We start from the raw sequence: 27,166 nt of genomic DNA, 5'->3' as shown, positions 1-27,166 counted from the left end.
TTTGAGTGAATAAAACAATTCACAATATAGCTTAAACAATTAAAAATGATGATGTAATTTTCTTCTTGCTTCTAATACTATGAAGGGCATTGTAAAACTTTAAGCCAAAAGATGGGAACTGTAAAAGAAAAAAAAAATCATCATTCTTAGTTAAAAAGACAAGGAAGACTTTATTCAAGAGTATTCCAGTAAAAAGGAGAGAGATTATTGAAACAGGAGAAAGAGATTTCATTTAACTGCACAGAACCAAAGACAGGTGGGAGAATTTTCAAAAGCTGGAGTGACCTAATGCGAAAATACTGGAAGATATTGGGTTGTGGGGAGGTTGGTCAATGTGCTGAGGACATCTTTGTTTGGTAACTCTCACTTATTGGCAATAGGCTCCTAGCTTCTCACAGAGTTTGGTGGGGGGTCAGAGGGGGACCCTATCTCCTTCTGTAATTACATTTCAGAGGGATGACTCCCAGGTGCTCTAGAAAAACATTTCTGGGTTGTAAAATTGACAAAAGGCTGAAAGAATGTTTACATCTCAAAGGGGCATAGAAAAAAGTTACAAGTTTTCTAAAGTAAATGCTCTAAAGAAATGGAAGTCAGGGACTTGAAGTCATGAAGCCTGTCTACAGTATAGTTAAGCTGAGGGGAACATTAAAAATATCTTGGTCAAAAACAACAAACTAGGATAGAAAGTAAGTTAGTTAAGATTTAGAACAGGAAACAGGAACCACTCTAGATATTTAAGGAAGGAGTCTTAAAAACAGAACAAAACATTTACAAAATTATTAGAAGGAAGGGCTGTAGGAGTAAATCCAAAAACCACACACAGGACTCTCTGGGTGATGCCACTTCCCCCATAATGAGGAAATTGAGAAATATAAAAGCCACCATTAGAATTATTCAATTTAAGCACTCTCTGCACTAATAGAGGGAAGCTGGATTACCAGGAATTTGCTGGCACAGTCTCTCTTGCTGTCTCTTCCTAGTCTGAAGCTAGTGATTAGACATTGGATTACAGAGTCTCAGTGCCATTCCTGATGGTTCTGCATTTTAATACACATAAAGTCAGAGACTCAGAAAATCTCACGTGTCCATAAACTTACCTACCAGCTGAAATTGCTAAGATACCTATAAATGACTTCCACCACATCCTCAAAATTTCAGGTATGTTTATTATAGTTGGAACTCAATTTATATGCACAACATCAGCTTCAAGTGACATCTAGATATTGTTGTTTTCTTGTCTTTGTAATACAGAAACCATAGCAGACAGGAGTGGATGCTGAGTACCAACCAACCATTAAACTAAAAGGATGAATGGTTAAAGAATATGAGGTATATTTATACAAGGGGATACAACTCAGCCATAAAGAAGAATGAAATCTTGCCATTGGTAACAAGGATGAACCTGTAGCAGCACTCCAACCAGTCTGAAGAGTTAACTTAATTCAAGTTAACACACCTTTCTTGCTGACCTAAGTCCCCAGATCTGTATAATGGAACTAATTTATTTTCTCTGAGATTTGCAAACCACTGGGCTTGAGGAGTGAAGGACCAGAACCTTCTCAGGCCACAGAACCCAGCAGGTCTATTCAAAGGCAGCTCAACTTTCTGATTAGCCTATTTTCTAGCAAAATGTTTTTCTTTTTCTAGGTCACCCAGAAGATTTTATTCCCCCCTCCCTTTGTGTATCTGCAGAATTTGCCCTCCTTTGTAGAATGAAGTCTTCTCACAAATCATGAAATACAAACCGGACCCTCCTCACTCAGTTCTGGAGCACTAAGATAATGTTTGTAGCTGGCCCCATTGAGAGTCTTCATGAAATCAAGAAATGTTGTAGGCCACTGTACTCCCTTCGCTGATTAACTTCCCTAAACATCTTTAAAAGCCCTTGGGCCAGGCAGAAACCTCAGAGTTGGCTTTTAGACAAGAGTCTGCCTTCTCCCCAGATTGCTAGCCTCCTGAATAAAGCCCTAATTCCTTTCCAATAAAAAACTTGTCTCGAGTAATGGCCTTTCAAGGGACGGGTAGCTGAACTTGGGTTTGGTAGTAGACCTATTAAGCTAAGTAAAATAAGTCAAATGGAGAAAGATAAATACTGTATGATTTCCACTCATGTGGAATTACAAACAAAACAAATGAAGAAGGAAAATAAAACAAAACTCATAGAGAAAAGACTTCTGGTAAAGAGGGGAAAGGGGTTGGAGGTGGGCAGAATGGGTGAAGGGGGTCAACTGTATGGTAATGGGTGGTGACTAGACTTGTGGTAGTGATCATTTTGTAGTATATAGATATTGAAATATAAAGCTGTATATCTGAAACTTACATAACAAAAAATGTTTCAACACAAAGACTGATCATAATTTGAGTCTTTTATTTCAAAACTCTGCTCTGGGTTACTAAATGTCATCAGAAAACTATTAATAACCACTTAACTTGCTTCTAGAAAATATGTTTAATATATATTTTATATATATGAATTCATATTTAACATATATAATATATATGCAATTTTATAAACACAAACACACACACACACACACACACACACACACATATAATTAGATTAGATTTGGACTTCCTTCCAGGGAGCCAGTCTTTGAATTCAAAACTCTTATAGCTTCTTAATATGTATTAGGGGAAATAAAAGGGGGGCGGTAGTGAAGGGAGGTAGAAACTAGCAACATAATAAATAATGAACAAAATTAACTTTTATTTTTTACATTTTTGTGGAGGTGATATATTCACAGGTGCCAGAATCTGGCTTTTTGCTGTGGAAGCTGAGCAAGTCATGAGATCTTTCAAAGCCTTTGCAAAATGGAAATAACAATAAACATACTTCAAAGTTTATAGAACTTGTGGTGAGATTTGAAGATTTGAATGAAAGAATCTGTGCAAATTGCTAAACATAGAATATAGTAAGTTTTTTTTAGGAATGTTGGCGACTATTATTTGTTCCTGATGCCTTGTTGAGCAAACTCTGTGAATGAAGCTATTTTCCAATTTTGTGAATGAAGAAAGAGATAGTTTGAAAGTTAAGTAAAATTTACATGGGTTAATGGGCTCCAGCTGCCTCATACCAAAATAATATATCTTAACTATAATTCTGCATTTAGTGCTTTACACATTTTAGGTGGTTTTTTTCCACACGATGTTATCGGAAACTGAGAATCAGAGGGTTTCTATAATAGTGTTAAAGATCCCCAAATTACCAGGTCACAAAGCTGGAATTTGAATCTTACTCTTTCCAGTTTCTAGATGTTTTTTGCTCATCATCTTGCTTCTCTGAGTAACACATGGCACTGTGCTATTTGAGGAAAGGGTTTATGTATGTAAACAATGCTTTTTTATTAGTTTTCTTTTGTAAAAAATAATAACAAAATAAGTAAATAAGATTATGTTCTTGTAGTGGTATGGGCAACTGATAATAAGAAAGGGGAGGAGGATAAGGGAATATAAAACAGAAATGAAAAGTCAGTGGGTAAGATTTTTTTTTTTAAGATTTAGAAGCAAAGAAAAAGAAAACATCCTTTGAATCCCATGTAGATTTGATATCCACTTGTAATAATGTAACCAAATATTCAGAACATACTGGTTAGTGGCTCAAAATCAAGATACCAGAAGTTTTCATTAGCTCTCCAGAAAAGTAATCAAATTTTAAAACCACAGTACTAACCTAATATTTTATACATAATAGAAATTAAATAAGTGCTTACAGAATAAATCATATCTAATGATGAGGGTATAAAATAAAAAAAATTTAAATGTCAAATTATAATAAAAATAAGAACAAATTAGACTAATTTTAAGTTGATAGCAAAAATTTTTTTAATACTTATACAGTTAGAAACATTGACCAGTTTTAATATTACCATTCTCTGCCATAACATAGCAGTTATAATAGTTTGAGTTTATTGATGAAAATAAAAGTCACTATTTGAAAGATTTATATATTTTACTTTCATATCCTTTTCCCTCTCAGCACCAAGTGATTTGCATCTAATCTAGGGAAATAAAGTAAAATTAAACCTAAGCCTATAATGATTCTGTCTTACTGTTAATGTATTATCTGGTAATTGAATGACATAAATTAAAATTATTTTTTCTTAGTCTAACTCTAGAATATGTAGAATTTATTTTTTACATCTAAATCTTCATGAAAATACAATAGCATACATTCTTTATTTCATATTAGTGATTATTTCACTTTGCTTGGGTCTTGATTAAAAAGAAAGATCATTATGTATCGCCTCTGTTCTGAATACAAAAGTCATACCCGTGACTTAAAATAATTGTGAGTATTCACGGCCAACACTATCTATGTTTGTTTCTGTGTTTCCTTGCCCTAAGGAGGATGCAGCATTTCTGTTTCAAAATGAATAATGTTATTTTAAGAGCAAAATGTGTATCCAAAGTTTATATCATCACCTGTATAAACACTATTACATCCCTCCTGAGTATAAAAAGTGTGTGGGCACAGAGACTGCCCCAGGGACTGAGAAGAACTCTGGGGGAAGCATTCACATTTCCAATACAGAGATTGTTCTCTTCACTTTCAATTTGCTTTTAATGGGATAACTGTGGTTTCACTTACTGAGTGTTAAACATTTTTATATAACACTATAAATGTGACTATTGAGGCTAAAAAAAAAAGAAAGCATGTTTTACCTCATAAAATAATCTGAATGCTTGTATTAATACTTCCATGGAAATGAGTTCACTAGCCATTGAATTCACTACATAGGCAGAGGATGAGCTCTGTAATCAGGACTGTCCTGAATGCTGTTCAGCTTGTAACCTGCACAATGATCTCATGCAGAGAGGATGAGTGAGTTCTGAGATCAACCGTAAACAGCTCTGCACCTAGTTAGCTTGGAGGAAATGGTTTAACAATCTAATTTGTCTGCTTACAGAGAGGGGAGGGGCTTGTGCTACCTGTGGTCCTGTCTGTGATTCCACAACAATGGCCAGCATTATAAATGGACTGCACTGTTCAATATGTGCTGAAGTCTCTGTGAGGATCCGTTAGAATACCACCTCTCAGATGGCATTTGGGGACACAAAACTAAATCACACTTAGAGTGTCTTCTTACATCAAATTTAAATTTCAGTTGTGTTTTACAGATAAATCTAGTGAGCAAACTGGCATTTAATTTTTGAAACTGTGTTTTGTTTGGAATATTGCACGTGCCTTATGTCTCTATTTGGACTAACAAATAGTGAAGATGGGGAAAAAAGGATAAATCACAAACCTGCAGGTACAGTGAAAGAGGCAGCCAAGATTACCATGATGGAGGAAGAATTGCTGTTACACGAGGACAGGAGGATTCTGATAATTGGCAACACATTGTGAACTTAAGATATCCAACTGATGAAAACAGAATATATGGCAATCATTTATAGTGCTTAACTAATTTAAAGACGGAAGTAAACAGTGAAGGTAGGTTTCTATCAGGTAGATGGGAGAGGTAAAGATGATGGCATGATTTAAACGACAGCCTAGGAATTATCAGCATTATTGAAGGCTGGCTTCCTCCATGGATAAGAGAGGAGTAGACCTGTATAAACCCAATGAGCCAGGCTTTGTGTCTTCCTATGACATTTGGGAGAATGCAAGTTGATATGAATTACCCAGAAAAGTGATAGGTTCTCAGTTTTTGCTTACCAAACATTTTAGGAGATAATCAGATAGATGTGGGTGAGCAGCAACCTCCCTGAAGAAATCTCATAGTGGTTAGAATTGCTAACATCTAAGCTGCAAAACACTGATGGATCTTACTGGTGATGGTCCTTTTTTTAAAAAAAAATTTTTTTTAAATGGTTGTCTATTTTATTTATTTTTTTATTCCAGTTAGAACATTTAAGATGATATCTATCCTTAGAGCAAAATGGTAGGTCTATGATACAGTACTACTGATCATAGGCACAGTGTTGTACACTAGATCTCCAGAACTTATCCATCTAACATAACCGAAACTTTTTGGGAAGTGGCTATTCAGTGAACGCCCTTCTTTGGCGAGCATAAGAAATGAGTGTGTAACACCAGGTTAGGCTTCCTGGCTCTGAATCTCAGCTTTGCCCCTAATGTACCATGGGAGATTACCCAAAGAATCTGGACTCCATTTCCTCATTAGTAAAAGGAATTAAAAATAGGACATTCTTCAAAAGGTTGTTATAAAAGCTAAATGAGTCAATATACATAAAATAGCATGGTGTGCAGGTGCTAATATTGTTACTGTAATTATAATTTCATAAACACTTATAGGTTGAAGTCTCCCCACATTTGGCTTTTAGACTCTAAAATTCAGAACACAAAGAAGAGCTCAGCAATGGGTAGATTATCAAGGACCAAAATGGTAAAGAAAAAAATTAGAATTATGTCAAAATCAATATATGTTGAGGGTGAGGAAAAGGGTAGCATCAGCACATTTTGGGGGATGGTGGTTGGTTACATGACTGGCTGTGGTGGCAGTTATGCAACTTCATGAATTTGTCATAACTAAAAAACTGCACGCCAGAGAGTAAATTTAACTGTACAAATAAAAAAAACTCCAGCTAACTATGCTAGTAGGGAAACTGAGGAAGGGGAGGGTAAACTTCAAGAGCACCATTATTCCTTAAATAACTTTGGGGGATGATGGGCTGCTATGATTAAGAGCCTTGGCGGGAAAGAGCCCTGGGGATCAGGGACAAGGGTCTGGCAGGGTGTCCACAGCATTTTCTAAGCATTTACTTGATTTGCTGCTTACTTGGATTTTGATTTTGTGGCTAGACTGTGAGGAATCTCGGGCTTAAGTCAAAAGTACCAGAAAGTTCTGATTAACACCTAACAACAAGCATGGGTATATCATTTTTGAGGTCTCCCACTTTCCACCATGGACTAATGAGCAGCATTTAGAATGGGGCTTCATTTGAATGCTACACCTGCTTCAGAATGGCTCCATGCTTCCAAATGAATCTAAAGTAAGTTAAATCTTAACCTGGAGCATCAAAACTAATCTAGCAATGGTAAGAGATATAGATATATCTTATATATCTATATATCTAGCAATGGTAAGATATATATGTATATATATACATATACATATATATATATATATATATATATATATATATATAACAGAAAACAATAAACCTAGCAATTATAAGATATATACTGATATGGTAAAAATGATTTACATAGGTGCTTTACTTCTAAACTGTCTTTGTAGGGTTACATTCATTGCCTATGGTAGCTATTATAGCATTTTAAATGTTCAGCCTTCAATAAAGATATTTTTGCTTAAGAGAAGCAAAACTTCTAAAATGGTATTCATTTTTATTTTTATATCAGAGAATTGCAATGTCTATTCTACTTCTTTTATCTGCAAGAGTTACAGTTTTATGTAGAGGTGGCTATTTTAACATTCAGGTAGAAATGTTTTCATATGTTCTATCTGACCAAAAAAAAAAAAGCCTAGTATCAGTATGTGGTATTCCAAAACAGAGGAGTGCACTGAGTGACTGTTGAACTTGTCAACAACATGTCAATGATACTCAGTTAATAAGTATTCACGAGTTTGTATAACTTCACATATACAATAGAAGCCCTAATACCCACAAGGCTGCCTGGCTGTCATTCCCTCAAGGGACCCAAACAACCAGAAACCCCAAACCCTGGGGTATTTTCAAGCTGTCTCAAGTCCTCTATGGAGTCTGTAGAAAGAAAGAATTCTTTTCTGTGACCAAAAAATATACCCCACATATATTCCTGAGATGTTATTACTTCTCCAGGAAATTCAGGCATTCATTATTTCTTTTGGGTAGATGTACGTGAATGTTGAGGATAAGATGAGTGACAGAGGACACAGGAAGAAAGCAACAAATCTGCAAAATTAGAAAGCTAGAAGAAAGAGAGGGGGAAAAGACACACAGACAGAAATTGTTTATATCAATGTATACTTTTTAAAAGATAGATTTATTTATTTATTTATTTATTTGACAGTGAGAAAGCATAAGCAGGGAGATTGGGAGGCAGAGGGAGAGGGAGAAGCAGAGAGCCTGACAGAGGACTAAATCCTAGGATCCTGGGATCATGATCTGAGCCAAAGGCAGACTTTTAACAGACTTAGCCACTCAGATGCCCCAATATATCTATGTATACTTAAGGAGAGTATGACCAAAGGCAGAAATGGCCAAAACATCAGTTATTAATGAAAAATTGTTCCCTGAATAAAATCAGTTTATTCAGCTTGTCCATCTCTGTATTGACCATTTTTGGAGGTAATAATAATGTCAATATTAATAAGAGCTAAAATTTACAAAGGACTTGCTGGTGTGCCAGGCACAATGGATGTAATGATCAGGATTATGAAGTTTACATAAATGTAGAAAAACCTGTAATGAGATATACTCTAAGCACTAGGATTTCTTTTTTTTTTTTTTTTATATATTTTTTATCTATTTGACAGAGAGAAATCACAACCAGGCAGAGAGGCAGGAGGAAGCAGGCTCCCTGCAGAACAGAGAGCCTGATGCGGGGCTCGATCCCAGGACCCCGAGATCATGACCTGAGCCGAACGCAGAGGCCCTAACCCACTGAGCCACCCAGGCGCCCCAGCACCAGGATTTCTTGCTGATACCCTAAGTGACATGGTATCTTACTAGTATCACAAAACATCCATTTCATATTTTTTAAGTGTGCACATTGCTTAAAACTTAGTTGAAAACCAACAACATTAGTGGTGGAGTGTATTGTCACATTTACACATACATAAACATATATTTTGTAAATGTATAAAGCATGCATGATTATAATTTTTCAATAATTACCTTGTTGACATTTGCAAATACATCCATTGATGTGATCTTCACACTTTGCACCCTTTAGACATAGTGATGAAGAACATTCATTTATATTAATTTTACAAAATTTCCCAGAAAATCCAGGAAGACATCTAAGAAAGAAAAGTAAAAAAAAAAAAAAAAAAAAGTATATATAATATGCATGAGTCTATATTATGGAGTTCGTATTTGTTAAATTTGAATAAAATTAAGCACATGAAGTAGTTGTTCATTAAGATTGATTTATGAGAGCTAATTTAGTTGATATTCACCAGTATTTTCAATGAAATTAAGGTGTCCTGACAAAAAACAACCACAACCACAAACAAAGAGGGAAAACAAATAAGGCTCAGGATCTTAGAGCTCAGTCATTTTCAATTTTATTCTTTCTTTATTTCAAGTATATGTAGCTTGATACATATGTATTATTAAAGTATCTGGGCCTATATAATAGAGATCACTGACTAAAGTTGATTATATGATAGTAAACTTTTAAAATAGTGAAAACCTTGATAGTTTTATAAAATGTTTCACAAATATTTAAGTTTTTACTTAAATTCCAGTGAGTCAATATATAGTATAATATCAGTTTCAGGTGTAGAATCTAGTGACTCATCACTTCCATACAACATCCAATTCTCATCACAAATGCCCTCTTTAATCCTCATCACTTATTTAAACCACCCCCCACCCACCTCCCCTCTGCTAATCATCAGTCTGTTCTCTATAGTTAGGAGTCCGTTTCTGGGTTTGCCCCTCTCTTTTTCCCTCTTTGATCATTGTTTTGTGTCCTAAATTCCACATATGAATGAAATCATCTGGTATTTGTCTTTCTCTAACTGACTTATTTCACTTAGTGCAATCCTCTCTAGCTCCATCCCTGTTGTTGCAAATGGCAAGATTTCATTTTTTTAACATTTTTAAAAAAGATTTTATTTATTTATTTGACAGAGAGAGAGAGAGAGAGATCACAAGTAGGCAGAGAGGCAGGCAGAGATAGATGGGGAAGCAGGCTCCCCGCTGAGCAGAGAGCCCGATGTGGGGCTCAATCCCAGGACCCTGAGATCATGACCTGAACTAAAGGCAGAGGCTTAACCCACTGAGCCACCCAGGTGCCCCAAGATTTCACTTTTTATGGTTGAGCAATATTCTATTATGTACACACACACATATACACATATACAGTGTGGGTATACACACACACACACACACACACAATGGGATATATCCATACAATATTTAATTAAGATGATTCCTTAGTGACCTTCTCACTCTAAAACCTGAGCACATTTAAATTTATAAAATAAGTTAATTTTAAATTTAGCATATAACTGAAACCAATATAGAAGGCAGTATAACATTTAAAGTATTGATTTTACTTATTTTTGGTTTGATGGTAATACTACCTTTCACCTTGGAATTCCCTCAATAAAATGTGTTTTCAGAAATCCAGCAAAATGCACCTGGATCTTGTCTTGAGGTGATATTGAACTGTGGTCCCCAAAACACTATGTCCAAGTTCCAGTACTTGGTACCTGTGACTGTGACCTTATTTGGGAAAAAAAGTTCTTTGCAGATGTAACTAAGTAAAGGATCTTGTAGAGAGCACCTTAAATTAACTGGTTGGGCCCTAAATTCAAAGACAAGTCTCCTTCTAAAAAGAGGAGACACACAGGGGAGAAGGAGGCAAAGGTTAGTGTCATGCCACCCCAAATCAAGGAATACCTGGAGCTTCTGAAGTTAAAAGGGAAAAGGTAGGATTCTCCCCTAGAACCTATAGAGAGAATGTGGCTTTCCTGACATTAGATTTCCACACATTAGTATGGCTTTCCTTGATATTATATTTCTGTTCTCCACAACTGTGAGCGAATAAATTCTGTTGTTTTGGGCCACCAGGTTTATAGTTATTTGTTATGCCATCCTTAGGAAACAAATACAGGGAATGACATTGAATGCATCTGATGTGTTTCCTCTCCCTATGTTCTTTTAGGGCTACTTATACAAACCACTTAGATGTCAGTTATTAAACCATGGTCTGAGAACTGATGTAGGGTGTACAAACACTGATTAAAGTGCAATGTTCAGGAGAGAGAGTTACATATTTACCAGGTGCCTGCAACATGACAGATCTTTTCTGAATGCTAAAGGCATATAAAGAAAAGTAAAACTTTGTATTTGCCTCCAAAAAACAACCAGCCTTGTTGGAACAATAGAGATGTAACAAACTTAATAATGTAATTACTATAAGAAATCAAGTATAAAATAAAACATATGGACAGGTGCATTCTTAGCATTAGGAAGAGTATAGAAAAAGATGAAGATAAGAAGAGTATAGCTTAATCCAGAAATTATAAGTAATTCTAAATGTCTGAGATATAATGTGTGAAGGCAAGTCTGGGGTGATACTGGGAAAAAAGGACAGATTAATAAATGGGAATAAGAGCTTTTTCTATAATTTTAGATTATAATTTTTATAACAGCTAATATTAATTCTTTTTATTTTTTAAAGATTTTATTTATTTATTTGATACAGAGAGAGACAGCAAGAGAGGAAACACAAGCAGGGAGAGTGGGGGAGGGAGAAGCAGGCTCTCTGCTGAGCAGCGAGTCCAATGTTGGGCTTGATCCCAGAACCCTGGGATCATGACCTGAGTCGAAGGCAGACACTTAATGACTGAGCCATCCAGGCACCCCTACAATAGTTAATATTTACTGAAAAGTTGTTGGCAAGTAACTTTTCTAAGGTCATAACATGAGCAAATTAATAGATGGAATTTAAACCAGAAAATGAGACTGCTTGCACACAGCATATACCCATTAGCCAAATATGCCTCTTTATTTCTAGCACATAGCCCCACCCAGCCGAAGCTAATAATTAACTACATGTTAAACAATCACACATGTTCCAGGAAACTTATTATGCTAGATCCTCACTGGACCTAATTGAAGACTGTGTCTTGACCAACAAACAAGACCTATTTTAACTATGTATGGATTTATGAATTCATTTTTAATTTTTAATTTCTTTTCAGCATAACAGTATTCATTGTTTTTGCACCACACCCAGTGCTCCATGCAATCCGTGCCCTCTCTAATACCCACCACCGGTTCTCCCAACCTCCCAGTTATAGTCCTATCTTGAATGATGAAAAGATTCTATAAACCCTTAAAATACAGAAATGCATAACAACTTTTAGCCCTATATTCTATAAAAATATTTATACTATGACTAGTAATAATGTTTAATACATGGAATAATTGAGCCATTGCTATTGATATTATAGGCAATTTAATCTCATATATATCTATTCATTTTATAAATATTTTAATAGAATTTCTGACAGATTGAAATAATGTACCTGATTTGTTTATGCAAAAAGATGTATTAAGGAACTAATAAGACACTGTCCCAAAAGTAAAAAGCTGGACAGACTGAAAAATTCAACTGCTCTTGGTCCATAGAGCGGGAGGGCATGGGGCAAACAATTGACTCCAAGAGCAAAGAGACAGGGAAACACAGGGAGTCCTGGCTTACTGGCACAGAGACTTAGACGAGGAAATTGACATGGGGTACCAGAGCCAGGGTAAGAAAACCTGAACTGTAATTGATGCATTGTTGGAAGCTTGGTGTGGAATAAGTTAAAGAGAGTTAAAAATTGTACAGGGACTGAGGCTTACAGGGCTCTCACAGTATTTTGAGATTTACCTCCAGATGCTTAACTAGGACCCCACAGTAAATATCAGAAAAAAATTTCCTCCTGCTTCTGAGGGCTGGGGTTGGGGGAGGAAATATTTTGAAATACACCAGAGCACTCTGTTGTTAACAACGGCTGCCCTCAGGAAGAACTAGCTAGTCAGAGCCTAAGGTGCAGAGGTATTTTCAGAACCTAACGGTCATAGGGAAGGGAAATACCCAACACCAATTCCAGCCTTCCATGTGGGAGACAGGAAATACCCAACTCTAGCCGACAATAGCCATTCTGTCCCACCTATGAGGTCTGAGAAACACTTGTGGACTTCACAGTCCAGAGACAGGCTCACTAAAAGACTGAAACCTAATCACAGGACAATAGAATGCTTCCCCCTCCTCCCACTTTTATCATCACATTATTGAAGGTCTATTTACAACAATCGAATATTATTCAGTACTAGAGAAAAGGGCTATCAAGCTATAAAAAGACATGGAGAAAATTTAAATAAATGCATACTACTAAGTGAAAGATGCTAATCTGAAAAGGCTACATGCTGCATAATTTCAACTATATGACATTATGGAAAAGGCAAAAACTATGGTAGAATAAAATGACCAGCAGTTGTCAGCGGTGGGGAGGGAGAGAAGGGACAATAGGGAGAGTACAGAGGATTTTTAGGGCAGTGCAAATAGTCTGTATGCTATTACAATAGATATATATTTCATTATACATTTGCCAAACCATATACAACACTGAGAATGAGCCCTAAGGTAAACTATAGGTCTTTGGGTGATTATAATCTGTCAATACATGATTACAAACACATGATTCTGGTGAATGATGCTAATAATAGAGAAAGTTATGCATGTGTGGGGTAGGAGGTATGGGAAATATGGGAAATCTCTGTATCTTCCTCTGAATTTTATTGTGAACCTAAAACAGTTTTTAAAAGTCTTTAAAAAAACTAGTAAGTAACTTCTAAATCATGAAACTGTCACGTTGGGCTTTTAACACAAGACTTGACCTACAATACTGGGGGAGAGGACATAAAACACAAATGAATTACTTGGTACAAAAAAAATCAGTTTGAACTTCTATTAGCCAGTGGTAGGAGCTATCCTCAATGATTATTCAAATTGGAAAATACTGCCTCATCACCTGTTGGAGACGAGTTGCAAATGGAATCATTAAGTATGGTTTGTAGCAATTTTGTCAACTACTTTGCCTAGACATTTTTCTGTAACCACTCTGCTGGTCACTACCTCTTCCACTAGCTCCTGCAAATACTCCTCTAGATCCCCACTGTTATTAGAGATACTATTCTTTTGATATGGCTATTTTTATTTCACATTTATGAAGATCAACATTGTGGTATTTCTATTCCATTATATTTGTTCCTCTTTCTTAAGAGCAATAAAACATAATCCATGTCTCTTATTGTTCTTGTTTGTGGGGAGCTCTATGGATTCCACCACACCAAAATAGCAGTTTGGGGGCATTTATCAAGTTAAACTATGAGGCACTTGACAAGGAAATTCTGCAAACATATTAAACAAAACAATGCCTGGTATCATCCAATGGGGTGAGAAAAAATAAGTAGTTTTTCCCTCCCACATGATCAGTTTTATTCAGAATCCTTTTTTCTTTTTAATTGAGATGCATTACCATTGAAATTTAATGAGACTTAATTCAACTTACACACTTATACACATTGACTAAACTCTTATTTTGCTTTAAAATATTTACTTTCCAATTTAGAAAGTAGTATGGTTACAATCTCTAAAATTCCATTTGCCAGACTTTGATAGCATAGTTATGTAGGATGTAGTTTAATAATTGTTAAGGAAGCAGCCACATTATGGCATTTTTTTTCAATTGCAAAACATCAACATTAAAAATATCAACTTAAAGTGAACGGAAGTTGAAGTGTTTATTCATTATTAGAAACTTTGCTGCGGCCAATAATTCTCAAGTTAAAATAGCTAAAAAGTTTCAAATATGCAAATAAGTCACCATAAAATTTCAGAATCTTCACAGTTCTTTTCTGTCATCTACCTTTTTTCCTTTTAATAATTAGTGACAACTTCACATAAATCCATTTGCTTCAGAGTATGTCACAGTGTGAAGTATTTATCCATCTGAGTATTAGACACTCCCTTTATAGGTTAGTTTTAGGAATTCACATACTCTGAACATCTGTTTAATTTTCTTTATTTGCTTATATCTTAGCAAAAAATTCACATGTTCTGGAATTTTTGGCTTATTTTCATGTAAGTAAGCATACTTCTGGAGAATAGCCATAGGCAAAACAAGACAAAATAAAATTACCTTATATCTCTCTTATCATTGTATTCTGATGTCTTCTTTGTCCTGGATGATACACTAAATCATCAAACTGGAACTGAAATGGTCGTATAACTGATCTAGATCATGGAATCCAAATATTTTTGCTTAATATATTCATGTGAATGACCATGGATTCACATACTGATTTTTTTCTCTCCTTTTGTTTTTATAGATAATTTGATATTGTAAACTACCAGATGCCTGGGAAACCCCACAGGAACACCAGATTCAAAATTTGGGGATAGCCTAGTAAGTAGGCAAAACCAATGACCTGACCACAATGACATTGATTATTTGTTCAAAAGATATTAAGCTATGTTACTTCTATTTTCTGTACTATTCATTTGAGCACATTTCACCTTCTAAGTTTTTAAAAACACAGGTATTTCAAACTCATGTGATGGATTTGTTGAAGAAATGGTGATAGATTGAAATCTAAATTATTATATGTATTTTCAAATGTGCAATTTAATTTTATTATAGCCTTAAGTTAATTGCATAAAGTACAATCCTAATTAATATGTAAAATAAGTACTTTTATTAGTATTGCTTAAATTATGAATCTTAAAGGCCATTTTTAATTTAACATTTTTACTTTTACCCTGAGTAATTCTATTATCATTACTATTAATTATGCATACAGATTAAGAGAATATTCCCAGAAGGCAATTATTGTAACATAAATCTAAGTTTCTTGAGACCTCTTTATAAATCAGAATATTGTCTAAATAGGTGTTGAAACTATATACAGAGAAGTAAAATAATTTAGACAAAAAGGAACTGATACTAACTACAACTCTCCCAGTGATTATGACTGCACAAAACCTAAAATGAATTTCTTTTTCTAAAAAGACTTATTTGAGAGAGAGAGAGAGAGAGAGAGATTGATAAGTGCACATGAGTGTGGGAGGAGCTGAGGGAGACAATCTCAAGCAGACTCCCTGCTAAGAGGGACTGGACTCTGAACTTGATCTCAGGACCTTGAGATCACAACCCGAACTGAAACCAAGAATTGCAGGCTTAACTGACTGAGCCACCCAGGTGCCCTAAAATGAATTTCTTTTTATAGATGATATTACTTCATATCTGTTTTCAATAAAACATAGCTATAAATTTTAATCTTAAAGTATTTAAGTTTCAGAGTACTAAGTTGTTTTGATTTAGAATGTTGCATATGACAAACTGAGATAAGGACTTAAACACAGGCTGCTTAATTGGCAGGTTTTGCAAATAAGCAAAAATGAAGGAGTAGGGAAAATGAGACAGGGAAGAAAAGGCACTAGTTAGCTCTTTGCCACTGTGTGTAATGGTGCTTAGTCCCATTGTGGTGGTTTTAAAACTCTTCATACTTTTCAAGACACAGAGCCTAAAGCTTCTCTCATTGAGTTGGACTATACTTCATAATTCATTGCTAATGTGTGGCATCTGGTCAAAGTGTGGCTTCCTCATTCTTCTCTGGTTCTCTCAGGCAAGCCAGCTGCTATGTCATGAAGATACTGAAGTAACACTATGAAGAAGGCCATGTGAAGAAGAACTAAATTCTCTGGTTAAGAACCCATGAGAGAACTTGGAAGAGGACATCTTGGGCCCAGGCAAGTCTTCATATGACTAACCCAGCCAACATCTTGACTGCAACCTAATGAAAGATCCTGAGCCAGAATCACCCAGATAAGCCACTTGTAAATTCCTGAATCATAGAAACTGTGAGATAATAAATGCTTGCTGTTCTAAGCCACTAGATTTTGGGGGTAATTTGTTATTCAGCAGAAGGCACATCAGAAGTTGACTTGGAATGACTGAGAAACAGAGAAATTGTCCACTGACTCTTATCCCCCATTAGTCAAGTGTTGTCGCCAGGGCATTAACATTCAAGTCTGGACTGATTTATGAGTTGGTAATGGGTGTGTGCAATCAGTAAGATGCCTGAGCTTCCAAAAAAACAACAAAAAAAGAGTAAGACATAAAAGTGCAGGTTGTTGAGGTGAGAAATGTGTTTAGGAACTGCCCAGCACAGATGGGATGGGGTAAAAGCAACAAAAGCATCTGTTACAAATGCCACATATGGAGCCCAACCTACTTTGTATGTTAAATAACTTCTCCCCTAAAAAGAGAAAAAAAAGAAAATGGAGAGAATAATTCAATACACTTAAATTACACTGAGATCTTACGCAGAGAAATTTTTTTCCTCTACATTCTACTTTTAGAAATCATTCATTTATCTATAAAAGAAAGTAGACTTTTACCCTGGGAATTATTTTTAAGAAATGATATGCAAACAAGCAGGGCAATGAAACTTATCTATTATAATTTTTATGACTATGTCTGTATTACCTTCTTATAATCAGAATGATTTTCTCAAGGCAAATGTTCAATTATTATGAATAAAATTTGCATTTTTATAGTAAACAGCTATATCCCAGTTAGCAAACTACTATTATATAGTTAATTGTAGCTAAATTTTCTATCTATGTACAAGGCACTTGCGAGGTCATTTATGTACATTTGTTAATCCCCAAAACACAATACAATATAGATACTCTTTTTAGGCTGCCAGTGATTAGAGTCCTCTATCTGGCCTGAATTTAAGTTAAAAAAAAATCCACTTGGGTATTTACCCAAAGAAAATGAAAATACTCATTTGAAAAGATACATGCATCCATATGTTTATTACAGTACTACTTATAATGGCCAAGCTATGGAAGCAACACAAATGCCCATCCACAGATGAATGGATAAAAAAGATGTGGTATGTATGTGTGTGTGCATGAGTGCGCACACACACACACACTCACACAGGAATATAACTTAGCCATGAAAAATAATGACAGTTTGCCATTTACAACAACATGGATGGACCTAGAGGGTATAATGCTAAGTGAAGTAAGTCAAGGACAAATACCATATGATTTCACTTATATGTGGAATTTAAGAAATAAAATAAATGAATAAACAAAGAAAAAAATAAACAAAACATGAACTCTTAAATGCAGAGAACAAGTTGGTGGTTGCCAAAGAGGAGGTGGGTAGGGGGATGGGTGAAATATATAAAAGGAATTAAAAGTACACTTATCTTGATGAGCACTGAGAAATGTTGAGTCATACTGTACACCTGAAACTAACACAACACTGTATGTTAAATATACCTCAATTAAATTCAATTAAAAAAAAAGAATCCTCTTTGCAGGCACAATTTTAGGAGATTTCACTGGAAACAATGTTCCCCATGGCAAGAGTTAGTCCAAATCCTGATCCACTCAGAAACCCAGGTATGGAAGGGGTTTCTGGGTTTTTGTTAAAAGGCCACAATTTCTATTGCTGGAATTGCCTAATTAACATTTATAAGAAACAGCTGGATACTTCCAATATTAAAGAACACATGACTCTAAAAGGCAACTCATTTTTCAGTAGTTCTAGTAGAAAAAGAAAATTATCTAGAACTACCATTATTTTTTTAATACTTGCAAAGTATCAAGCCTTTTGCCAAAATATTATTATAGTAATGATAAATTATTTTTTTCTTATTTTCCCAACCACTGGATGACATTCTTTCAACAGCAGAAATCCACAGACTTTCTGATCCATTACCTAAGCGTTTGAAAAAACTTTTTATTTTGTCATAAAATTTTCCCATTTCCATGGGAAACTTGACAACTTTCCCAACCTATTCTTATAAAGCACAGTTTCTAGATCTCTGTCATAACTATACATCCCTGGAAGAACAGTTTGTTCCAACAACCAGATTTTTCCTCCTACCCTCCACTCCAATATCACATTTAACAGATGTCTTATACTTTGTGGGCATTTGTCTATGTATGTAGATACATATATGTTGCTAGAGAAATTAAGGTTATCTCATAGAGAATAAAGTTTTGTACTACTTTTTTTTTCTGTGAACAAGCAGTAATTATCTGTGTAATGTTGGAGGCAGTGTGTTTGAGCTGTTTAACATGCCACATTTTTATATTTCAAATGTATTTTATTTCAATAACTATGTATACATAAGCCATTTATATATGTATGTTTGCATTTATGTATTTATATACTTATATATGATGGAAGCTATCACAGAGTTGTAAGGTATAAAAAAGACTTAAAAAGGGGATCAGGGACACCTGGGTGGCTCAGTTGGTAAAGAGGCTGCCCTTCGCTTAGGTCGTGATCCCAGGGTTCTGGGATCCAGCCCAGTGTCAGGTTCCCTGATCAGTGGGGAGTCTGCTTCTTTCCCTGCCTCTCCTCACCCAGCTTGTGCTTGTTCTCTCTCTCTCAAAAAATAAAATCTTTAAAATGAATAAATTAATTAAAAGGGGATCAGAGTTTCATATTAAATTGTGAGAAAGATTGGTTTTTAAGTCTTAAAAACATTAAAATAGATACATTTGTAAAGTTTTTCTGAGGTTTCACAAAAGTACATAGAAATTATAAGTTTTATGGTTTCTGACATGTCCCCAACCTCAATATACACCATATTTTCTTATTGCAGTCTTTACTTCTCTTTTGATTAGTGGTATTTTAATGAATTTAAGTCTTCCTCAGAAATCCAAAAAACCTCTCACCATCTTTAATATATAAATAATTATTTATTTAATGGCCTTTCATGTAATTATTCTCATTTTCTCTTCTTCAGTTTTAACTGTCTAGCTCTAGTCGGATGTCCACGGGCACAGTGTATGATTGAGCAATTCTCAACAGAACTTTTGGCAATTTTATAAGATCCTATATCTTTAGTAAGATTTTAAAGTCTACTTTTAAGCTGATTTCCTTTGTATTTACAATGTGTTTTCTGCCATGGGGCAGATTCATGATTCCTCAATGGGTAGGTAGTATTTACTAAAGAGGCTTGTTTGAGTTAGGAGCAACATTAAAAGTGAAAATTTCTTATTTCCTACGCAATTCTATAGCAGCATGATTTGGAAAATTAGCACTAAATAAGAAATAGGGAAAGAAATATCGCTTGTACTTAATTAACAGTATAACATGTATTTAAAACAACATACTTTTGTAGTTTCCTTCTTTTTAGATATATGATATATCAAAAAAGTCTGCATCACGGCATTACCTATTTTCCATCTTGCACCAAGGTGTAGCAGAGAAATGGGAATGTATAAAATGTGTGTCTTTCTAGATAATTGCTCTTTTTGGAGTTTAATTTTAAGCTAAAGTTTGAATGTATATGCTAATTCAGCATGGAATCCAAAATATCTAAAATTCTTTTTAATTCTTTATTAATTGCTAATATAGCTAAAATGGTGATGATGTCTCTAACATAAAACACATATGCCTTTTATAATTTTCTGGGAAATAATAGAAGTGAATTAAATACTGACCACTCTTCAATCTAAATCAGATCATACTCAATAAATCACTGCATAAACTGAACTTTAAGAAATGCCTATGGGATTGTTTATATGCAGATAATTTATTTCTTTCAAGAGCATCTATGGCTTCGATTAGGCTTATTAAAATGCTGATTAACTATGCTGACCTCTACTTATTTACCGAACTGTATATTTCCTGAGGACTGTTCTTTCTAATTTATAATTTTGTTATTAGAAAACTGAATAAAGAAAAAAAATTTAAGCTCCAATTATATAAAAAAATCAATTTTTTATGCTCTTTTAACTTTTAGCATTTATATTATTTTTGTGTTTTAGGAAATTTCTAGACGTAGTAAGTCATCCAGCCTGTATATATTTTTAGACTACTTTCATCTTGGGCCAAAAGAATCCTCCCTGATATCATCTATCATCAAATAGCTTGTATTGGGTAGGGAGGGTAAAGCCATAGTCTCAAAGTAATTAAGTTTGCTCATTTTCAAGCAATTTTCCCTATTATTTTTCATGCTGGGATTTTCAAGGGTGTAAGAACATGACACAGGTGTTCCTAGTTTCCTACCAAATACCTTTTTAAAGATTTTATTTATTTATTTGACAGACAGAGATCACAAGTAGGCAGAGAGGCAGGCAGAGAGAGAGGAAGGGAAGCAGGCTCCCTGCTGAGCAGAGAGCCTGACGCGGGGCTCTATCCCAGGACCCTGGGATCATGACCTGAGTCGAAGGCAGAGGCTTTAACCCACTGAGCCACCCAGATGTCCCCCAAATATCTTTTTAATGTCACTTTATTAAACAAGATCTTTAATCCATTAACTTTTGTCTTTAACAATTTTACATTTTTAACAGTGCTATAGTTACTTTATGTATTTTCCTCTTCTTCTTCTTCTTCTTCTTCTTCTTCTTCTTCTTTTGTTTAAGATTTCCTTATTTATTTGAGAGAGAGAGAGAGAGAAAGAGAGAGAAAGAATGCAGAGGGAGGGGCAGAGGGAGAGGGAGTGAGACTCTTAAGCAGACTGCATGCTGAGTGTAGAGCTCCACATGGAATTCGATGTCAGGACCCTGAGATCATGAACTGAGCCCAAACCGAGAGTTGGTTGCTTAACCAACTGCACCGAGGGGCTCTAGGAATTTTCTTTCTTACTCATTTCCTTGTCCACTCTACTAGTTTGCTAGGGCTGACATACAAAGTAATACAGACTGGTTAGCTTAAATCACAAACTTATTTTCTTACAATTCTGGCATTTGATGTCCAAGATCAAGGGGTTGGCAGGATTGGTTTCTTCTGGGGGTTTCTCTTATTGACTAATAGATAGTTTGTCTTCTTCTCGTGTCTTAATGTGATTTTCCCTCAGTCTGTGTCCTTATCTCTTCTTATAGGGATATCAGTCATATTGGATTAGGTCCCCCTCATATGACCTCATTTACCATAATTATTTTTTTAAACACCCTATCTCCAAATCAGTAACATATGAAATTTGGAAGACACAAATCATAATACCCCTCTCTTAACTGTAAACCAAAAGAAGTCTATGCCTGGATAATAATCAGAAAAATGCTAGGAATACACTCACACTAATGAAAAGCATAGAAATGAATTTTGAAGTAAAGCTAAACATTAAAATATGAAAAAAACTTTAAGGCAGTTCTTAGAGACCAAAAGTCATTTTCAGAACATTCACAGAAGTTTTCTTTTTGGACTTTTTGTCCCTTTTTGGACACCAATATTATATATAAATACAAATCTCCTTCTTGGTCAACATTGTGGCTTTTTAAATGTATGGTTAACTATTAGCATTATAAATTTTTTCCCTATTTTTTCACCATATAAAGCACCAAAGGTGGAATAGAAGTTTATGTTATAAAATTAATATACCACAAATTTAAAAGCCTTCTGCATGATTTTTGTGAAAAGGGATTATATGGGAAATCCCACACTGAAAATTTGAAAATTCATGCAAACTGTAGAAAAATAAGCATTAATATACTTCATGTTGAAGACAAACACCCATTTGAGTCTTCACTCCTGTTTTTTGTAATCACTAAGCATTTAGTGTCTCATTTCAGATAAATAACTGTGGGGGAACTCAGCTCAGAATCTAAGGTTAGGAGCTCAATTCAAGAAGCTTAGGATCTTTGGCATCTCCTCCAATTAACTATGTGACATTTACTTTATGAAAAATGTTGAGTTGAAATAAAAATCTGCCTAACCAGGTAGAACAGGCAGATATGTACTTTTTAATTTCCAAACCTGTATCACAATAGAAATGCTTAAAAAATTATATTGTTTTTCCACTTGACATGATAGAGATTGTAAAGTTCAAAAAGAAAATCAGATAAATGTGGAATTTTGTTTGATTTGTAGGTGAGCATTTGACGCAAGCAGTGCTGATTCATTTTCCTATGAGTGGATTTCAGTTTTCTTTTGAATTGTAGCCTGAGAAGATGGAGGGTCAAAGTTATCAATAGCAGTTTTCCTATTATGTATATAGAGAGCTCACTTTTGAATACAGCCAATAGATACAGGGAAGTAGAGTCAGAAGTTAGAGAAATAATTTCTAGACTGCATTATCCCTGGATCCAGCTATGCTTAAAATTAGATTCATAAATGAACTTCCATATTTTTAAGCCATAAAACCCCTAGATATGCTTTTAATTGAATAGGTTTCATTTTTTTTTAAATTGAAGTCAGCCAAGTCTTAATATGGTAGTTTTGTCATTTCATGATGTAAAAGAATTGAGATGTAAAGGAGTGAGTGAGAATGAAAAGCGTAAGAGAAATAAGACTGAAAATTTTTATGCCTCTTGTGAGGTAGAATCATATGAAAATGTATAAATTTCTATTTTTAATTTTCAAAATGGCTTTTAGGAATGCATGCTATCTAGAGACAGAAACTATATTCATAAGGATTATTGTAAAGCTAATACATTCTTGAGGTTTATACTTACCATTAACCATTTTAAATACATTCCTAACATCAAAAGAAGTAGTAGAACACTGTAATATGACATTATGAAAACATGATGAGCAGCGAAATATCTATGGAAATATGTTTTGCAAACCAATTCCTGAATTCGGCCTATCTGAATTGATCTAAATATAAATTTTAACGTGGTTAATGTGGTGATATGTGCTCTCCTTCTTTGCAACTGCTAACTATAGTCATGTAGTATTCTCAGTTTTGGAACAATCATTTATCCATGCTAAATAGTTCTGAATCAAAAGAATATTTATCAGATGGGAGAAATCTCTCTATGAGCCTGCAGAATGCAGCGTCAGCATGTCAGCTGCCTGAACTTCTTTATCAGTAATTCTTTGCTATGTAAAGTTTTTCTTTTTTTTAATCCCTAATCACATTTAGTGAGCAAATAACTAGAAATAATCATTTAGAACTCCATTCATCAGAACATTATTATTTTACATCAAGTAAGCCTTTATGAGATTGCTGAATTTCTTTGGGGAATAAATACTGTTTACCATTTTTCTTTGCTATGCGACTAATAGAAAGTTTTAGGTCTATCTCAGTGCTAAAGCCCACAATGAACACTAAGCGATTAGCAGATTTTAATGAACACATCATTATCTGAGCAATGAAACACTGAAAACCAGACACCAGAGCAGTCGTGTGTTTGAATCAACAAATAAAACAGGAGTTAAGATTTAAATGATGTGTCTAAACAAGTCAAAGTGGAACTATTTTAGACAAATTACAAAATTGGATTCTTGTGGGGAACATAAGTCTGGCATGTAGTTATGGATCTGAAATTGACTCCATGAGGAGTTCCTCGGAATATAATTTTTTATTAACAGAAATAGAGAGTAGTATATAGTATTAAGGGTGTACAATAGTAAGAGCAAAGATTTTTGAATCTTTGACACAGAGATAACAGAGATAAGTAATATCTCTAGCAATTGGAGGTTGTGTGACTCTGATAAATATCAAGATTTACATTTGTAAATATCCATAAGTTGTTTTTTTCATTGATAATTTCAAAATTATATTAGAACTAAAATCACAGGTCTATTTTGAGGATAAATTTAAATATTAAATGGGGAAATGAAAAAAAGTAAAAATGTACTTACTTTAATGTTATAACAATTAGGGCACTTTCAAGTGTTAGTGGTTTTTTTTTTAGTGTTATCTTTTTATTTATTTATTTATTTTCAAAGATTTTATTTGTTTGACTGTGTGTGTGTGTGTGTGTGTGTGTGTGTGTGTGTGAGAGAATGAGAGAGAGAGAGAGAGAGATAGATCACAAGCAGGAGTACAGAGAGAAGCAGACTCCCCACTTCGCAGGAAGTTGGATACTGGACTCCATCCCAGGAACCTGGGATCATGACCTGAGTCTAAGGCATACGTTTAACTGACTGAGCCACCCAGGCACCCCTAGTGCTCCCTTTTTTGTTGTGATTATCATTATTTATACTATGAAGTGAAAAGAGGCATGATGTTGAGATGGATAAGTTAATTTATTATCTCCAAGTTCTTAAATTCTCTAAAAGAAACTGCTTGCTATTCTTTATTTAAAAAAAAATATTTTAAGGATTCTGCCAAAATAAAGGCAGTATTATAATATCTGACTGCTATAGTTAATATTGAAAATATTAGCTTATGAAGTAATGATGACTTGGGGATGAAAAAGGGGGATAATTCTGACTTACTGATTATAAAGTACCATGAGTAAGTGCCAATTTTATATTTTTATTTATTTTTTTAAAAAGATTTTATTTATTTATTTGACACAGAGAGAGGTCACAAGTAGGCAGAGAGGCAGGCAGAGACAGAGAGGGAAAGCAGACTTCCTGCTGAGCAGAGAGCCCAGTGTGGGCCTCAATCCCAGGACCCTGAGATCATGACCTGAGCCGAAGGCAGAGGCTTAATCCACTGAGCCACCCAGGCACCCACCAATTTTAAATTTTTAAAAGTGAAAATATATTGCATATCTTCAAGAAAATATTTTGGTAATATCATATACCATGTTGTTCAAAAATATTAAAAAGAAACTTGTTTTGAGAAATAGGGAGAACTAGATAGTCTAAGAACCTTTTAAGTATAGAGCATTTACAAATTATAAACAAATTTATAATTGTGTGTGTATGGGTATATCCATGTATATGTGTATACCCAGACAGAATTTACTTTGGGTTTTGGATTGGCAGGGATGCAGGGCCTTCTTCAATATGCTAAAACTAATGAGTAAAAATTTGATGAGAAACAGGATATGTATATTATTTCAAAGTATCTCTCATTTAACTAGTCTCCAATACCTTTCAGTGGAGAAGTCTGATGGAAAGTGATCAAAGTTCATGTAAACAATGGGATAAACCAATATCATGTACCCCCTAATGGGATACTTTGAGAAGGACATAGTATAACTAACGTAGTATTTCTGCTGGAGAGTGTATAATCTGAATCAAATTGTATGTGTGTGCATGTATGTATCATATAGACCAAAACTGAGATAGATTACACAAAGTAAGTGGCTTGTCCTCAAACAAAGAATAAAATTCATGAAAGACAAAGAAAGACTGATGAATAATTCCAGAAGAAATAACAAAAAGACTTCTAGAAATAGATCCTGGAGAGGAAAACAGGGGATGAATAAATTGCTAAAAAGGACGTTATTGAGAGGAGGAAGCAAGATGGCAGAGGAGTAGGAGACTGAGATATAATTAGGTCCAGGGAGTTCGGCTAGATAGTTATCATACCATTCTGAACACCTACAAACTCAACATGAGATAGAAGAGGAGAAGAGCAGCAATTCTAGGAACAGAAAATCAATCACTTTCTGAAAGGTAGTAATTGCAGATAACTGAATCCGAAGTGATGGAAGATAGACCATGGGGGGAGGGGCTGGCTCCCAGCAAGTGATGGAACAGTGGAGTAGAGTATCAGAACTTTTAGAAGTCTGCTCCACTGAAGATGACACTCCAGAGGCTAAGCGGAGGTGGAGCCCTCACAGGGACAGTGTGGTCTCAGGACCCGTAGGGTCACAGAAATACCGGGGGTGTCGGAGTGTGGCAGAGCTCCAGGTATCAGAGCAGGGAAGCCAGCTACACAGACGATGCCAAGGAGTGAGTGCTCAGCTCAGGGTTATCTTAAACCATGATCCGAGGCACAGTTGGGTCACTGCTCTTCAAGCAGGGAACCTAAAGGGGCAGATCCAGGGAGACCCCCTCTTTCTTCCTCCAGGACGAGTGGCATGGGAGAGCATAGCAGGAATCTGCTGGGTTTGGAGACTCCAAATGGGGCCATGTGCCAGAGATAGAAACACTCGGTGACAGGCCGGGTGAGCAGGGAGTGTGGCTGGAGACCAGGGAGATGGAGGGATGGAGTGATGACTGCTTTTCTCTGAGGGCCCACTGAGGAGTGGGGCCCGGAGCTCTTGGCTCCTCCAGGCTGGAGAATGGGAGGCTGCCATTTTCATTCTCATCTTCCAAAGCTGTACAGAAAGCATTCAGGGTACAAAAGCTACAGAGAGAGAACCTGAGCAAACTACTTATCCTGGCCCCTGGCAAGGGCAGTGCAATTCTGCCTCAGGCAAAGACATTTGAGAACCACTGCAACAGGCCCCTCCTCTAGAAGATTAGCAAGAACATCTAGCCAAGACCAAGTTCACTGATCAATGAGAACTGCAGAACTCCAGAGGGAGGAGAAAGCAACACATAGAATTCATGGCTTTTTCCCATGATCTTTTAATCTTCAAAGATAAATTTTTCTAATTTTATTTTTTTCTTATTCTATTTTTACCTTTTCCTCTTTCCTCTTTTAATTTTTTTTAACCATTTTATCTTATCAATACCTTTTTAAAAAGTCTTTTTAATTTTCATTGTTATAGTCATATTTTATCTCTTCATTGTATTGAACCTTATTTCTTGTATACTTACAGGGTTCTTTTCTTTAACATTTTGGGATACAATTTCTTCTAACAAATCAAAATATACCCTAAATCGAATACATGGATTTGTTCTAGTCTCTAGCC

The 27,166-nt window shown here is 35.1% G+C and overlaps 1 protein-coding gene across 1 annotated transcript in view; it reads right to left on the bottom strand.

Annotated features, from left to right (window-relative positions):
• EYS (eyes shut homolog) overlaps positions 1–27,166 on the bottom strand; it is a 1,652,140-nt gene that overhangs the window by 828,018 nt on the left and 796,956 nt on the right. Inside the window, 1 exon segment of the mRNA XM_032864581.1 lies at positions 8,806–8,930. Within this exon segment, the coding sequence (XP_032720472.1) occupies positions 8,806–8,930 (125 nt within the window).

The sequence above is a fragment of the Lontra canadensis genome, unplaced genomic scaffold (assembly GCF_010015895.1).
Source record: "Lontra canadensis isolate GAN:19392208 unplaced genomic scaffold, GSC_riverotter_1.0 scaffold27, whole genome shotgun sequence".
NCBI lineage: Eukaryota > Metazoa > Chordata > Mammalia > Carnivora > Mustelidae > Lontra > Lontra canadensis.
Note: the sequence above shows the minus strand (reverse complement) of the source record. Positions and strands in the feature narration are given on the sequence as shown.